Genomic DNA, 17,180 nt, shown 5'->3' on the forward strand with positions numbered 1-17,180 from the left:
TAATTATGTACTCTTAATTGTTATTTAGTTTTATAAGAATAATCTTGCCTTTTGAAATATGGATTTCATTCCATGAGATTGGAATAAAGAGACGCCTGACACACAAAGGCATGGAGCCATAACACATTTAGATTTTGTATTAATACTTGAAGCACCAGGAAACAGCCTGCCTCTGTCCAAAGTTCACCACCACCTCTAAAGCTGACTGAATAACACTGCTGTATGCAAACAAATCTATATTTGGAAAGAGTTTTTGACCACTGATTTTGGGATGAAACGATTTTCCAGATCCATGTTGTCCAGAAGGTGTTCTGAAGGCAGGACTGTGATGCAGTTTTCTGCCTCGCCACTAGAGGGCGCGGCCGTTTTGTGAGTAATGTTTGACTGGAATGGAAAATGGTGTTCATGAAGGCAGTGTGAATCACAAGTTATGCTCGGGAGCAGTTTATGTGGGTTCAATGAGAGTGTGCGTCCATAAGACTGGTGAGTTACAGGATATTTCTTGTGTAAGAAGGATAGCCTGTATGTTTTCTTGCTCTGGACGTCCTCTGTTTGTACATTTTCTATAAGCTAAGTTATCGCTAAGCTAAGCGGGCTAAGCTAAGCTAAGTTCGCCTAGGCCAAACTGAGTTCAGTTTGAGTTGGGGATTTGTTATGTGTATTTGCCTTCTTTAGTTGGCATCATAAGTGAGTGGGGCACAAGAGTTAAGTGATGGGAAGATGTTTATTTTCTTTGTTGTCAAATATGGTTCAGACTATAAGTAAAAGCCGCCAGCTTAGTATTAGGGCCTATAAGACAAGTATGTGGCTGTAATATGTTATATGGTGATTATTGTTGTCTATAATTTGATTGTAATTTGTGTTCTATTTTCCATTCTGTTTGTAGAACCACACACACACACATACCCACACCCACGCTAAATCTGCCATTAAAGAGCTGAACGATCATCCCCTGTCCTCGTTAATTTCTGGAGGGTCATAGTGGCACTTGACCTGTGCACACCCTGCGATCACCACCGTAGAACTGAACCTCATATCAGAAATCATCATAACAAAATTGGTCCTTCGAGCCGGATAGGTGATTACAGAGTGAAGATGGATTATGACCCCCAGAGAGCAGGTGCACGTCCACGGAGGGCTGTGCGACCACCAGGATGGATGACTCAGTATGAAGGCTACACACTGCCACCCACTGCTACATTGGAGCAACAGCAGACTAGAGAGGGATACGCCAAGATGACGCCCCTCACCCAGACTCCTGGTTCTATTGGAGCTGCAGGACAGACTCCAGTGTCATCCAGCATCCCTCAGGAGTTCATGAACATTGTGCAGCAACTGCAGGAGGACAACAGGCAACTTCAGATGATGGTAGGAGACATGAGGAGGCAGATGGATCGTAATGTCAGCACGTTGGAATCCACCCGCTTACGTTCTGCCCAGCAACCAGGGGGCTACATTTCAGCTGATAACACTTGGGTCTCCACACCTCTAACTACACAGCCTTTTCCCCTGAGACCAGAGCAGCACAATATATCCTACACACAGGATGCAGCTGAAGAATGGCCAGTACCACCACCTCCAGTTTTTCTCCCGAGAGATCATCCTGATCTACCAGAGGTACAGTCTGTTCCACCTCCACCGCTACCAGCCATTGCACAAGAGCTTAGCCAACGCTTACAAGAGCTACAGTTACAGCAACCCTCAGCCACTGAAGCTCCTGAGTTTCAGCCTCGTGCGCCACAGTCCACCCCCTTATCTCAATCACTAGCTGGACCTAGTTTCGACGCGAACATGCTCCCCCCAGAACAAGTGCTGGCTCCCACTACAGCCATAGGTGTAAAGGAGAAGACCTACAGAGGACCATCGCCCTCCATCCCAGAGTTCACGCAGGGTGATCCCAGGCAGTTTGCTAGATTAAGGCTTGCCCTAGACAATATTCTCCCCTTTGATGCAACGGAGAGGTTCAAATATCAGGTCTTATGTGACCACCTTAAATTTGAGGAAGCTCTTTTAATTGCTGACTCCTACAGTAACTCACCTCACCCCTACTCTGACACGATGGCCTCGCTCATTAAACATGACGGTCAGCCGCACCAGCTGTCACTGCAGAGGATAGCAGAGCTTATGGATGAGCCCAGCATCCGCCCAGGTGACACAACTGGATTCAGAAGGTTTGCACTGAGAGTCCGTGCTCTGGTCGGCATGTTAGAGCAACTTGAGGAAGATGGACACATAGAGCTGCAATGCGGGTCTCATGTTGCTAGACTGACACGAAAGCTACCCCAAGACCTACGTGCTGCTTTCCGCCGCTACCTTTACCCACAGAAAGATGGAATACCATCATTGAGAGACTTTGCAGAGTGGCTGGAGTATGAGCTGGTCATTCAAGAGGGCGGAGATCACACAGAGAAGGTAGAGGAGAGCTCGAGAGACAGGAGCAGCATGAAAAGAGATAAACGAGCCACCAAAAGGACTACCACCGTGCTGCATGGTGCAACACACAACACTGCCCCCCAAAGGTCCTCAGCCACAACCCCTTCCACTTCTGAGGTCCAAGACAAGCACACAGCTTATTGTCCATATTGTAATAACACTCTGCACTTCCTAGATCAATGTGTCAACTTCAAGATGCTGACTAAGGAGCAGAAATCAACTTGGATTAAGTCCAACAATCGCTGCTGGCGTTGTGGGCGGCACCACCAGGCCGCTCAGTGTCGACTTAAAGTGCAGTGTAAGACATGCAGGGGAAAACACCTAGAGGCCCTGCATGAAGTGAATCTCAGACCTGCTGCACCCAATCCACCAATGGAACACGTCGCTGAGCTGGGGAGTAAACCATCTACTGAGGTACTTTATCTAGACCGGCGTGCTGGCTGTAGCCAAGTACTTCTGAAGATAACCAAAGTGCTGCTGCAGAACGGTGAGCACACCCTGGAGACATTCGCCATATTGGATGATGGATCTGAGAGGACGATCCTTCTCCCTGAGGCCACTCAAAGACTGCAGTTACAGGGCACGGCAGAGAGTCTTACTCTACGTACGGTGAGACAAGGATTGAGAACCTTGCATGGCGCATCAGTGACAGTCAAAGTCTCCCCTGCCAGCCAACCATCCAGAACATTCACCATTGAGAGAGCCTTCACAGCAGATGACCTAGGCTTGGCTGAACATTCCTACCCTGTGAAGGCACTTCAACAGAAATATAGACACTTGAGAAGGCTTCCCTTGCAGCCCTTCACAAATGCCCAGCCACTCCTTCTGATCGGCTCTGACTGTCCTCACCTAGTAACGCCCATCAAACCTGTGCGCCTAGGCTTACCTGGAGGACCAGCTGCAGTCAAGACTAGACTTGGTTGGGTACTACAGGGACCAATCCCCTCCCTTAAGCACTCTGCTCAACCACAACAGTGCCTCTTCCTCTCAACTGCCTCTCCTCAATCAGAGCTTCATAGTCAAGTAGAGAGGCTTTGGCAACTTGACACTCTCCCATATCGAAGTGAGAAACTAGTGACACGGTCTCGGAGGGAAGAGCAAGCTATGAGGCTTTTGGAGGCAAAGACGACAAGACTGAATGTCGAGGGAGTAAACAGATGTTCAACTCCCCTTCTGCGTGTCAGTGATATGCCTACACTCCGGGTGCCACCTGAAGCAGTACTCCCCAATCTACGTGGCACGGAGAAGCGCCTCAGTCGAGACCCAGAGAAGGCTAAAGCTTATCAAGCGGAGATGGCAAAGTTGATAGCAGCAGGCTATGTCAGAGAAATCAGTGAGGAGGAAATGAGGGCCTCCACAGAATCATGGTTCATCCCCCACCACATGGTGACACACAACGGAAAGAACCGTGTGGTGTTTAATTGCTCATTCACCTATAGGGATCAGAACCTCAACGAGCTGCTTTTACCAGGCCCGAACCTGGGGGCCTCTCTTCTTGGTGTGCTGCTACGCTTCAGAGAACGCTCCATCGCAGTTAGCAGTGATATCAAGGGGATGTTCCACCAGGTGAGACTACTGCCTGAGGACCGGCCACTACTACGTTTCCTCTGGCGCGATCTGCAAAGAGACGCCCATCCCAAGGTGTATGAATGGCAGGTGCTCCCCTTTGGGACAACATGCTCACCGTGCTGTGCAATTTATGCACTCCAGCGACACGTCCATGACCACAGTGACCAGGGAGATGACGTGCGTGACTCCATTGAGAAGTATTTTTATGTTGACAACTGGTTACAGAGCTTCTCTTCTCCAGATGTGGCCACAGAGGTTGTGGACAAACTACGGTCACTATTATCGGAGGGAGGATTTGAGCTCAGACAGTGGGCCAGCAGCACCCCAGATCTCATCAGCCATCTACCAAAGGAAATAAGATCGGAGAGCAGCGTACAGTGGCTGAATCAAACTGATATGGACCCTCAAGAACCTGCTCTAGGTTTGCGCTGGATGTGCTGCTCTGACACTCTGCACTACAAGTCCATGCAGTTGGAGAGGAATCCTCCTACCATGAGAAACATCTACCGGGTTCTGGCGAGTCAGTATGACCCACTAGGGTTTCTCGTCCCCTTCACAACGAGGGCGAAGGTACTAGTCCGGCAGCTGTGGGACAAAAAGCGTGAGTGGGATGACCCCCTGTTACCAAGTGACCTGCTCTCGGCATGGAACGAATGGGAGGGTGAGCTGCAACATCTGGACGACATTAGTCTACAACGTTGTTATGTAAGCCCAGAGCTGGACAAATCTGACAGTAGGCGTGAGTTGCACATCTTCTGCGATGCATCTCAACAAGCATATGGAAGCGTTGCCTACCTACGGACGGAAGATGCTGCTGGAAAGGTGGAAGTTGCTTTCCTGACTGCCCGCTCTAGGGTGGCCCCTAAACGGCAGATGTCCATGCCACGTCTGGAACTATGTGCAGCCTTGACTGGAGCTCAACTTGCTAGCCTGCTGACGAAAGAGCTCACCCTACCACTATGCAGAGTGGTGTTATGGACAGACTCCACCACTGTCCTAACATGGATCCAGTCAGAGTCCTGTCATTTCAAGGTGTTCGTGGGAACTCGGATAGCTGAAATCCAGGAACTGACAGACAGCCAGTCTTGGCGTTATGTGACAACATATGACAATCCGGCAGATGATCTAACTAGGGGTAAAAGGCTACAAGACCTCACAGTCCAGTCCCGGTGGGCATGTGGGCCCCCGTTTCTGCAGCTACATCGAGACCAGTGGCCAGAGCACCCAGCCACACCATGTACAGACTTTGCTGAGGAGCAGCGTAAACCAATAACTTGCTTAGCTGTGTCTACTGACTCTATCTCCCTGCCTGATGCACAGCAGTTTACCAGTTTTAGCAAGCTTTTGGAAGAAACAGCCAGGTGCCTTCACGGGGCGGCTGGTGACAATCGCACATCAGAGAACTACAAGGAGGCTGAGCTTATTCTGCTGAGAGCTGCTCAGAAAGACAGTTTCCCTGATGAGATCCAGTGCCTGACCACTGGGAAACCAGTTCTCTCATCCAGCCGTCTGTTTTGCCTAGACCCGGAATTTGATAAGTCGCTTCAACTCATAAGAGTAGGTGGTCGTCTCAGACGATGCCATGATTTGGAAGCTGCTGTGATACATCCAGTAGTATTGGACCCTAAACATCCAGTCACCAGACTACTCATCCGACAGGCTGACAGTGATTTGAAACACCCAGGAGCAGAGAGATTGTTTGCAGAGTTGAGAAGGAAATACTGGATTCTTCGCGGCCGTGAAGCCGTAAGAAGCGAACAGCGCTCCTGCCCTGAGTGCCAAAAATGGAGAGCCCAACCTGCCAACCCAAAGATGGCTGACCTTCCCCTTGCACGCCTACGATTACATCAGCCAGCCTTCTTCTCAACAGGCATCGACTGCTTTGGGCCAATGCAGGTGAAAGTTGGTCGGAGAAATGAAAAACGCTGGGGCCTGCTCTTCAAATGCTTGACGACTCGTGCCATTCATATTGAGGTGTTGTCTAGTATCAACACCGACTCATTTCTAATGGCATTAAGAAGATTTGTCTCTCGTCGTGGGAAACCAGCTGAGATACTGTGTGACCAGGGAACAAATTTCCGAGGTGGGGATCGGGAGCTCCAGGAAACTTTCAAAGCCCTGCATCCCTCTTTACAAGGCAAGTTAGCAGAGCAGCAGATCAAGTTTCGATTTAACCCTCCCAGTTCTCCCCACTTTGGAGGATCCTGGGAGCGAGAGATCAGGTCCATAAAGGCAGCTCTGGCCTCCACATTGGGCTCACAGGTTGTAAAAGAGGAAATACTCCAAACAGTGTTGATCGAGATCGAGGGAATACTCAACTCGAAACCTTTGGGGTACGTGTCATCAGACGTGGCTGACCCAGACCCCATTACCCCAAATTTGTTGCTGATGGGGCGGCTAGACCCTTCCCTACCCCAAGTGATATACCACGACTCAGAGCTCATTGGACGACGATCATGGAGGACCTGTCAGGTGTTATCCGATCGCTTCTGGACACAGTTCATACGCCACTACCTGCCTACACTGCAGACACGGTCAAAGTGGCAGAAAGACACTGCTCCGATCCAGCTGGGCACTGTGGTGATGATAGTGGATCCCCATCTTCCCAGAGCATCATGGCCTGTTGGGAAGATCAACAGGGTATTCCCCGGAGCTGATGGTTTGATCCGATCTGCAGAAGTGGACGTAAAGGACCGTACCTACGTACGCCCAGTGAGCCGCCTTATTCGACTACCTGCAGTACCAGAACAAAATGGACAGTAAATGACATTCTGCAAACTTGCGAGGGCAAGTTTGGGGGCGGCTGTTCTGAAGGCAGGACTGTGATGCAGTTTTCTGCCTCGCCACTAGAGGGCGCGGCCGTTTTGTGAGTAATGTTTGACTGGGATGGAAAATGGTGTTCATGAAGGCAGTGTGAATCACAAGTTATGCTCGGGAACAGTTTATGTGGGTTCAATGAGAGTGTGCGTCCATAAGACTGGTGAGTTACAGGATATTTCTTGTGTAAGAAGGATAGCCTGTATGTTTTCTTGCTCTGGACGTCCTCTGTTTGTACATTTTCTATAAGCTAAGTTATCGCTAAGCTAAGCGGGCTAAGCTAAGCTAAGTTCGCCTAGGCCAAACTGAGTTCAGTTTGAGTTGGGGATTTGTTATGTGTATTTGCCTTCTTTAGTTGGCATCATAAGTGAGTGGGGCACAAGAGTTAAGTGATGGGAAGATGTTTATTTTCTTTGTTGTCAAATATGGTTCAGACTATAAGTAAAAGCCGCCAGCTTAGTATTAGGGCCTATAAGACAAGTATGTGGCTGTAATATGTTATATGGTGATTATTGTTGTCTATAATTTGATTGTAATTTGTGTTCTATTTTCCATTCTGTTTGTAGAACCACACACACACACATACCCACACCCACGCTAAATCTGCCATTAAAGAGCTGAACGATCATCCCCTGTCCTCGTTAATTTCTGGAGGGTCATAGTGGCACTTGACCTGTGCACACCCTGCGATCACCACCGTAGAACTGAACCTCATATCAGAAATCATCATAACAGAAGGAGTTATGCAACATCCTCTGAAACCACCAAATAGCATTTTTTATTTTTTTTTTGTACATCTTGAAACTACACAGGCATTGCAGATCTGGTTATTTACTAATGTTGTGCAACCAGACTAGCTGCTTGTCTCTGCTGAGTTAAACTAAAATATTTATTACAGATCTACAGACATGCAGACAAGAATCTGCCTTTTTGTCTTCCGGTGTATAAGCCCTGGTAACGAGCGTATGGACATATATTTAAAAAGCCAAATTTAGACTGAGAGCAAAGGTAAGTCTGTCTTTTGATTCCAGGGTGGAAAACGTATGTGCACCACATGCTTCCCTGTGCTAGACCAGATGGTTTGATCCCCTATATGGAACAGATTTGTACTCTCCAGGTTCTTACGTGTACGTAACATTTTCTGTTTACTAACGCCAAACTACTACACAACATAAGACCTGTCAGTAACTTAGTGTGAGGCATCCCTTTTCCACTGAGACTTTCCTGGCAAAAAGACCACGTGCTCCTGTATCTCCAGGTCAGAGTTCAACTCCTTCCTACACCAACAAAGAAAAGCGCAGTAGTAACATAGATTGCTCAAATACTGTGCAAACAAAATGAACGCGAGTTTATTCCGCACACATCTGGGAATGTGCGGCAATCTGAGTTGATAAGCAGCGGGCGCTTAACTTCAAAGAAATAGCCGTGGTTTATCACACCTGTAGCTCGAGACACTGTGGTCACATGGCTGGCTGCCATTTACTCCCAACTAGTTGCATCAGAAATATTCGTGACGCAGCAGTCAGACACAGCCAGTTAAATATAGTGCTCCTGGTTTTCATTTACCCAGAGCTGTCTATGCATGGAAAATTCCCCCTTAAAATCACAGGTTCCACACTATGCTGTGATGCAGATTGTTTGGAATATATATATATATGTGTGTATATACATATACATATATATATATATATATATATATACATATATGCACACAATATTACATTTTTAATGATTTTTACAGTCTACACCCTTGCTATATAGTTTCTTCCTTTATGAGAAATGTCCTCTGCATGTAAATCACAGTCTACTTTTAAATGGGAAAGCTTTTCAGTTTTTGCAAAAATACATCCCAAATTTTAGAACAAAACAAACAGCTTCCTGTTTGAGGCACTACATACGACCGTGGCACACACCTTAGTCTCATATTATTTTCTTTATCTTTTTAAGACGTGTATTGGGTGTGGGATTATTCGTGCATTAGATTGGCTGGTGTTCACTGACTCCTCAGAGCAGGTGCAAATTATGGGCTTTGCTTTCACGAAGCTGTGAGGCTCCCGAGTCCTGCCCCATCATTGGTGCCGTGGACTGTGAAGTGGCACCTTATTGGCTACGAGACAAAGCACGCTGATTGGTTTGGGAGGCTGTGACACTGAAGCCAAATCCTTTAAATGCACGGCAAAGACTTTGTCTATCAATGAAGTAGTAAAAGGAGGGGACATTTGTGGAGGAGGAGAAGGGAAAGGTTTTCAGTAGAAGCCTTTGAGAGAGTGTTTGCTTTGGCTGGGTTCCCTGCTTTTATTTACTGAATTCCAGAGGTGACCAATACAGAAAAGAAATAAGAAAAAATGAAGTTCATCATTGGCATAGGAGGGTAAGTCTTTTATATATATATATATATATATATATATATATATATTCATGTATAGATGTTTATTTATGGAAATTGAGAGAAAATAAAACTAAGTGGCACCCATTTCAGAGTGACCAACGGTGGGAAGACCACTCTGACAAATAGACTACTAAAGACATTACCCAACTGTTGTGTGGTGCATCAGGATGACTTTTTCAAGGTAAGATGCATGAAAGTATTTTATTTTTTTCTCATTTGAAGTAAACTTGAAAGCTAAAGTAATAATTTAATGGCATTAAAGTTGAGTTAGTGCAAGGCATTTTTATTTTTCATATGTCATTCGCTGCTTTAAAATTTGTCCTTGAAGACATTTTGTGCTCAGAAATAAACCCTCAGTCTGACCTGCAGATGTCCTGTCATGGCAGTAGTCTAGTAATGCATTTGGCTGATTGTCTCCTGGACAGCTAATGAAAGGGCTGAGCGTCCCCACTTAAAGTCAGACTTAAACCTCACTTCGAGTAAAAGAAGCCAGAAGGTCTTACATCTACCACACCCATCTTTACATGATCCACTCACAGTCAGTAAAGGATGACTGACGTCGAAAGCCTTTTTCTTAAACTTTCCCCTTAAATGTTTTTAAGCCTTTTGAAGACAAATCAGAATCTCTATTTCGCAGACTCAAGATATTCCATCTCAAAGCATGTTTCACTATCAAGATGAGGCGACAACAAGCGTTAGTACCTTTTAGAATAGTTTTAAGATTTGATAAAAAAATTGTCAGATTTTCTAAGCCTAACGTTGGGAAGCGAATTCAGCCGCATTGAAAGCCGTCACCGTGTGTTCACTTTTGGTGGAGACGAGTCCTTGACTTGTCCTGTCCAGGTGTGATCAGTTCCGACTGGTTACTAGGTTGCAGCAATGTTTTGTTGGTGACTGTTATTTCAGAAACCCGATCAAATAGAAGTCGGGGAGGACGGCTTTAGACAGTGGGATGGTAAGAATGGATTTCGCGTAAGAAAACCATGCAGTAATGTACTCTTTCTTTCCTGCACATTTCTGTAGTTTGGTAACCAATCAATCCTAAACTTTGTGATATTCAATCAAATATTCTGTGGATGCTAGAGACATTCACTAACCATGACTAATGTGTGTTAAAGCACATTGGTGAGGAGTGTTGGTTTCGTGTGTGGTAAAACGTGCTCTTCTCTTTTCTCTACTTGTTCTGTATCAGTGATCACCGCTCTGGACATGGAGGCTATGATCAACACTGTCAAAGGCTGGCAGGAGAACCCCATCAAGTTTGCCCGCTCACACGGCGTGAGCCTGTCACCTGAAGCCGAAGAAGCCGGCTCTGAGGAGAAGGGGATCCACATTCTCATCGTGGAGGGGTTCCTCATCTACAACTACAAGTGGGCTTCCCAGGACCTTACTCATTTTTTCTAAACTGTGACCTACAAACCTTCTGACCTCTAAACCTTTTGAGTAATCTGACCTCTGCTTTCTCCGCAGGCCTCTTATTGATGTCTATGACAAATGTTTCTACATTTCCATTCCTTATGAGGAGTGCAAAAGGAGGAGAAGGTAACAAGCTCCTGCAGTGACTTTACCAGAATCCCCTTAAGAGCTGGACACCACAGCACAGCTTTTAATAACACAACAACCCCACACTGATCTCTTTTTCTCTGCAGTACAAGGACATACACGGTCCCTGACCCAGCCGGCCTGTTCGATGGCCACGTTTGGCCCATGTACTTGAAACACAGGAAAGAGATGGAGGACAACTGCGACAGAATAGGTTTGTAAAGCAAGTGCTTTTCCTCTTGAAATATAAATGAGACTCTGCATCCCCGCATTCGTCCATAAGCCTAGCCACAGATCTAAAAAACCTATTTAACCACCAACCAGTGAGCAGAAATGCTCTCATACTCCTTTCATTTCTGTGCAGAGTACCTTGATGGGATGACTTCAAAGGAAGAGATTTACAACAAAGTGTATGAAACCATTAACAACTCCCTTCTAAACAGCTTATAGGTAAATAAAAAAATCAAATCTTGGACATTTTCACTGACAGATCAGTAAAATCATTTGATTCAGTGTGACTAACTTTGCTTTTCTCTCTCTCTCTTTACAGCAGAAAGGGTCTAACAGCGGATTTGTGTATAAACTTGTAAATATAGAAATCTGAGTAAATGTATAACATCCGTTCAGTAGCTCTAAGCCTGATTTGTAAATAGATAATCATGTAAGATATGAAGAACTAATGGCAGAAGTGCTGCGTTTTGTATAATCCTCTGTAACTGTTGTTTTTCTAACAAAGATAAGCCACCTCTGGACCGCCCAGTGTTTAAACACCAGTAACTTTGGTCTTGCTGTATTTAAAAAAATAAAAATAAAGTCTCACTGTTTGGAAGGATTTTTGTCTCCTGATTTAAAACCCCACTGAAACCACTTCATGTTTCCTGTTTTTCTTCCTTCTGTATCTCATGAAACAAACACACATCCGCGTAGTTCCTCTTTTGAGGCACAAACCTAACATCTGGCTGCACTTGAATGAGCCTTCTTATCATATAGATAAGATTTAGTGCTCCACAATAGTAGGAGTGGCTGATTCCCCTTTGAAAGACAGGAATTGAAATGTTTCAGGGAAAAGTTATTTATTAGACCTGCCTCCTTTTTTTCTCAAAACTTCTGATAAAGCAATATATTAAATGTACTTGTAGCATTCATGCATTTAAGAACATGGTGAACAAACATATATAATATAAAAAACTCAGTCATACTCATTAAAGGTCTTTTACTTTTAATCATCTATTTGTGTAACTAAGCTGAATGATTTGTCCCACACACGTTGCTCATTTTTCATAGTGTGTATAATTTTGGTGATTAATGTAGAAAATAATAATTAACACAGAGAAGTCCTTCAGACATTCTCAGGTTTATTCAGAGTCATTCTGATCCTCATTCAGAGAAACCTGCACACCATCTTCTTCTACTGCTTATAACAACAAACGCTTTATGTAGTCTTGGAGAGAAGAAGCAGCAGCTTCAACCAGTGAGCACTTAACAAGACACAGTGTCTCCCTCTAAGGCTCTTGTGAAATTAACAGCGTGATATTTCTGTAAGCTCTGATGGGGAAATGATTTTCTCGCTTACATCTACTCTTAGAGGTCACAGCCCACCAGGAGGTCATGCTAAAGCTTTAGCACTGGGAGGTAGGCTGGTTGAAAACTTCAATATGCTTCCCAGAGGTGTTCAACACCCCATCCAGCAACATTACACGACCTCTCTATCACCTATTCTGTAACACTCCTACAGAAATAAAGGAGCAAATCTTTCATTTTTGGCATCAGCTTCAACAAGCAGCAGTGTGAACCATGTCTGCACTTCTTCAAAGTCCTTTAGAGTCACCCACATAGCACAATCCCCGGCCTCAGCCGACAGAAACAAGGGGAGACACTGAGCAATGCATTTTCACTTTTATTGATATTTTAATATCAAGCACCAAAATGAATTATATGGTTACAATAAGGGGTTTTAATTACTCCAGCTGATGACACAGAATCATTTTTAAACCATTAAATGGACAATTTCTGCTGTAAGGGGCCAGTGACAACAATAGCAATACTCAGTTCAATAGCTCAGTGTTGGATAAAGGTTTTGGTCATAAAAGTTTACTCATACTGTACATTACTGTGAGAAAAGTCCAGCCAGCTCTGTCCCTGGACTTGGCAGATCCACAGAGGGTGTGTCGGGGAGAGTTCAGGGTCTTGTGATTCGTTTCTTGGAGTCTTCACATGCCAGCGTTGGCCTGCAGCAGGGGGTAGCTGCTCTGTTAGTTTATATTTAGGCTAAGTGCCTGAGGTGTCAGGGGAATAGATTTAGCATGCCTACAGAAATCACTTATTGCCACACACCCACTCGAGGCTCCGCAGCCCAGTCTGACTCAGGGGCTATCTGCCTTCATGCAACCGCCCAGTAAGGTGAGAACCTCGATACGTGGCATGTGCTCCCACGTCACCCCAACGCCATGGAAACCCCCAAATAAAGAGCCGGGGTGTCCATATTAGGGTGGAGAGGCAGTGACACAGGAGATGACTGGCTGTCACAAGCTCAGCAGAGCCTCTGTATGAGAGAACGAGGACCCCTGAGGTATGTGAACAGTTGTGGTTTCACCAGTGAATGAATGACAGGAAAATTTATGGTGGCTCACTGAGACAAACATGTATGAACAACTGAATCAGTTGTGGTCTATCATATGACTTACACGTGTAACAATAAGCGGGGATTAAAACATTTCAAATATTTTCAAATAACTTTTAAGCTCCTTTAAATTAATAAACCCACCTCCATACTTACTTATGGATCCAACAAGGTTGAATTGTAGGTGATAAACAAACAAATTTTTGTGAGTTACTATAAAATATTAAATGTTTAATTGGAGATCTTCAACTGATTGTCATTTTTGTAATAGCCGATAACATAAAGAACTGCAGACACAGCAAGTATTAAAGGGTAATGTTAAATATCTCTAAGAAAAGATGATAAATTAATAAAGATTTAGGCTTTTGTGCTGAAAGTGCATGTTAGCTTAATCTGCATGACTTCTTCTGCCAGTCAAACACATGACTGACCATAATAGAGTCATATGTGTATTTTGGTCTTAGGCCAAAATACACACATGACTGTATTCTGGTCCTGTCCTCCAGCAGTATGTGTGTTATTGACAGCAACTATTAGAAACTCGACCCACCTGATACCAACAAATGATCCTGGCAGCAGAAGATAATTAACTCAAGTGAGGAGGAAAAACAGTTGTGTAAAAGAAAGCTTCGCAGGACTTTATGCAGTTGTGTGAAAAACGAACCATACCCTGTTATTCAGTCACTCGTAGAACCAACTTTAACAACAATAACTTGAAGTAAAACTTCATTAACTTGAAGTAGTGACTTTCTGTTTATCTGAATTTTGGTTCACTGTTCTTTGCTTCAGTTCATTGAGGTTTGCAGGTATTTGTTTATGCACAGGTCCCATCACAGCATGTCAGTCAGGTTGAGGTCTGGATTTTAACCAGGCCATTGTAACCCCTTATTTCCTCTCTTTTTCATCCATCCTGTTGCAGATTTTATGCTGTGCTTGGGAGTTTCAGTCAGTCTTTAGCTGTGAGACAGACACCTGCACATTGACTCTAGAATACTTTGGTATACAGAAGACTTCATGGTCGACTCAATTACTGCAAGATGCCCCGGTCATGTGACTGCAATACAAGCTGAAATCATCAACCCCTGCTCTGCTTGGTTTTTGCCAAACATGGTGCTTTGCATTTTGCCCAAGTATCTCCGATGTTGTCTCATCTGCCCAAAGGACATCGTCCCAGAATTCTTGTGGTTTGTTCAGATGCAACTTTGAAATCTAAACTGTTGTGCCATATTCATTTTAGAGAGAAGACGCTTTCACCTAGAAAATCCTCCAAACAAACAACAGCTGTTCACTCTTTTTCTAATTTTTCCATTGTGAACTTTAACATTTGACATGCTAACTGAAGCCTGTAGAGTCTGGGTTCTTGTTCTTTGGGGTTTTTTGGCTTGTAATGAATTTGTTGGGATGTCCACTCCTGAGAAAAATGTCCACTGCCAAACCTTTGCTTTCATAGAGGTGCTCAGAGTTCCTGAGGAATATTAATCAAGTGCATTTGATTAGCAGCACCTGGCTGCTAATTACCCTCTTAATTCCTATGGAAGAAGTAAGGGTGTACTTAGTTTTGTTTTGTTTTTTTTGACACGACTGCACTGAGTCCCGTGAAAACATTTTTTTTCACATGATTGTACACTCCATGAATTAATGACTGACAGTTGCTATTAGAAACTGCACAATTAGTGCAAATTGACCCTCCCAGCAGAAGAGCACTCCACCTACTCAGGAGCAGACACATTGTTTAGTTAACATAAACAGGCTAAAATTCAATAGTTTAGTCTTTAATACTTAACATGTACCACGCAAGAGTGATTTAATGTAGTTTTGGATTTTCATTGACTTGCTCATTGTTAATTATTTGAAACAATACACCACATGGCTGATCGTTTATTTTTACAAGTAAACACAAGATTCATTTATTAATATGTTTTTTAAAAATGTGATTTGATCATCGAACATAAAAATGTATAACAGCGCTCAACCTTTAAGTACTTTGGTATACTACAGTGTGGTTTCAGAAACGTTTCTTAAACTTACAGAAGTTTCAGCACCAAGTTAAAAAACATGCTCATCATATAGATTAGCCCATAATAAATCAATATATAATATATATGTATTAGATATAAGGCATGATTATTATTTATTGGCTGTAATGTTGCAGCTTGTTTTTGCTGCTTTTATAGAGTTTTGTTTAATTTATTACAACACATCACACTGAATATTTTAACAAATGATCCAAATGTGGAAAATTATTCACATCTTAAGTTTTAAATGAAACAAAGTTGAGTGAAACTGTAAAAATGGAACCACTCAGTAAAGTAAAAGGACTCTGACAAGCTTAACCTTGAAAACACAAAGTTTTTGGCCCGGGGTCACATTAAGGCAGTTTTTAATAGGTTACATATCAAAAGTTCACCAGACAAATCGCCACGTGTGAATGAATGAATGAAAACGTGACGATGGACGCAGCAGCATGTGTCTCACTGATGAAATGTGAGGAGCGCTGACGGGCTGATTTGTGCCAAGGGTTAATCAAAGATAAGCAAGAAGCGTTTCACAAGAAAGCTGACGCTCTGCCGCTCCGACAGCCTATAATTAATCTTCCACTAGACATTGAAGCATTTTATTTCAGGTTACACTAAAAAAAGGAACTTGTTTTATTTAAAGCTTTTTGCTTTAACAGGCATTAAACATCCACATGAGCGCAGAACCCAAAACAGTTTACTAACAAATGTCATTTTTCAAGCATTTTTTTTTTCAGTATCTCACCTGTATTGTCTCCCCATGATCTGTGGTAAACCCTCTGGATCTATCATTATACTCCTCAGAGTGGCAGTGTGAGGCCTCAGGGGAAAGCAACAGGTATATTCCATGTAGGGGAAGTTTCTTGTGGTAAAACCATTTTAAGACCATCATCTTCCTTAACAAGAAGCAAAGCTGTGAGCAGCCCTGGATACCTAGATTCACGGGATAAGATATATTCAGTGTAAAAGAATTAGTCACCCGGGGAAGGATCTGCTGCTGCTGCTGTAGGTGTACCATGAAAACAACCAGAAACTGTTTATTTTTATTTCCAAGCACTCCCAATTCACAGTCACAGATTAGTTTTTGTGGCAGCATTTGTCGTGATTTGTTTACTTTCAGTTCAGACACACAAGAAAGACTTAATTCAACATTAATACTTACTGGCTACATTTTGTGGGTTACTTGTCCTGCTCGGGAAGTCTTGTGCCAAACCAGTGCCGAGGATCTGCGTCTGTTATAAATCTAGATGCAGGGGCGGTGCCAGACTTTGGAAGAGAGAAGGTTTCTCCAGCTAAGAATAGAAAAGCATGAAGGCTCACCATCTCGATGCCCTTTTTGGCAGAGGAAAGATACTGCGACACTTCAGCAGCACTTCTCCATATGTCAGTGTCTTTTAACCTGTTCGTGACCCATATCTAACTCATACCTTACCTGAAAAAAAGATCCTGCTGATGTTAATCAAACTCTCAGCTAATTTTCAGATTTAAAACTTAAGACACGCAGTAAAAGAAAGTATCAAAGTATATTTGTTTGTCACAATGAAATATTATCTGTATTTATGTCCCTGTTCTTTTTAAAAAAAATGTTTTTTCTTTAATGAGTGAAAGTACTGTGCTCTCCCTTTTTCTGTCACAATATTACAAAAAACAATAAAGTTCTAATATTGGGTAGACATAAAGGAACTTCTTGTGAGCCAAAAACTTCACACCTTCTGTTTGCATGGGACAGCCAATCAGAAAACGTCTGGCTTAAAGGGAACTAACACAGCAGCACAAACGTCCATTATAAGATTTG

The 17,180-nt window shown here is 43.7% G+C and overlaps 2 protein-coding genes and 1 long non-coding RNA gene across 6 annotated transcripts in view; 2 read left to right on the forward strand and 1 right to left on the reverse strand.

Annotated features, from left to right (window-relative positions):
* LOC309693578 overlaps window positions 1-16,633 on the reverse strand; it is a 21,418-nt gene extending 4,785 nt beyond the window's left edge. Inside the window, exons 1-3 of one of the 2 annotated variants that reach the window (XR_014272677.1) lie at window positions 16,548-16,633; window positions 16,131-16,318; window positions 12,635-12,978 (exon numbers count right to left, since the gene is read on the reverse strand). This is a non-coding gene — a long non-coding RNA (uncharacterized lncRNA). Of the gene's footprint in view, window positions 1-12,634; window positions 12,979-16,130; window positions 16,319-16,547 lie in introns of those variants that run through there. The other variant, XR_014272676.1, reaches the window with a different exon arrangement.
* On the forward strand, window positions 84-6,771 carry LOC309693391 (uncharacterized protein). The gene is made up of 2 exons (XM_082512524.1): window positions 84-483; window positions 887-6,771. Exon 2 carries the CDS (start codon window positions 1,096-1,098, stop codon window positions 6,763-6,765), a length of 5,670 nt encoding a protein of 1,889 aa, XP_082368650.1. The 5' UTR covers window positions 84-483; window positions 887-1,095; the 3' UTR covers window positions 6,766-6,771.
* Window positions 6,892-11,582, forward strand: nmrk2 (nicotinamide riboside kinase 2). 3 transcript variants are annotated; one of them, XM_082512525.1, is made up of 9 exons: window positions 6,898-6,982; window positions 7,718-9,190; window positions 9,299-9,389; window positions 10,115-10,163; window positions 10,401-10,578; window positions 10,679-10,750; window positions 10,858-10,964; window positions 11,115-11,200; window positions 11,301-11,582. In XM_082512525.1, exons 2-8 carry the CDS (start codon window positions 9,165-9,167, stop codon window positions 11,198-11,200), a joined length of 609 nt encoding a protein of 202 aa, XP_082368651.1. In that variant the 5' UTR covers window positions 6,898-6,982; window positions 7,718-9,164; the 3' UTR covers window positions 11,301-11,582. The 3 variants fall into 3 exon arrangements, with proteins under 3 accessions (XP_082368653.1, XP_082368651.1, XP_082368652.1); XM_082512526.1 differs by having other exon boundaries at window positions 11,304-11,582; XM_082512527.1 differs by lacking the exons at window positions 7,718-9,190; window positions 10,115-10,163 and having other exon boundaries at window positions 6,892-6,982.
* Window positions 16,634-17,180: the final 547 nt, after the last annotated feature.

This window comes from Aulonocara stuartgranti (genome assembly GCF_965226115.1).
Source record: "Aulonocara stuartgranti genome assembly, chromosome: 18".
Taxonomy (NCBI): domain Eukaryota; kingdom Metazoa; phylum Chordata; class Actinopteri; order Cichliformes; family Cichlidae; genus Aulonocara; species Aulonocara stuartgranti.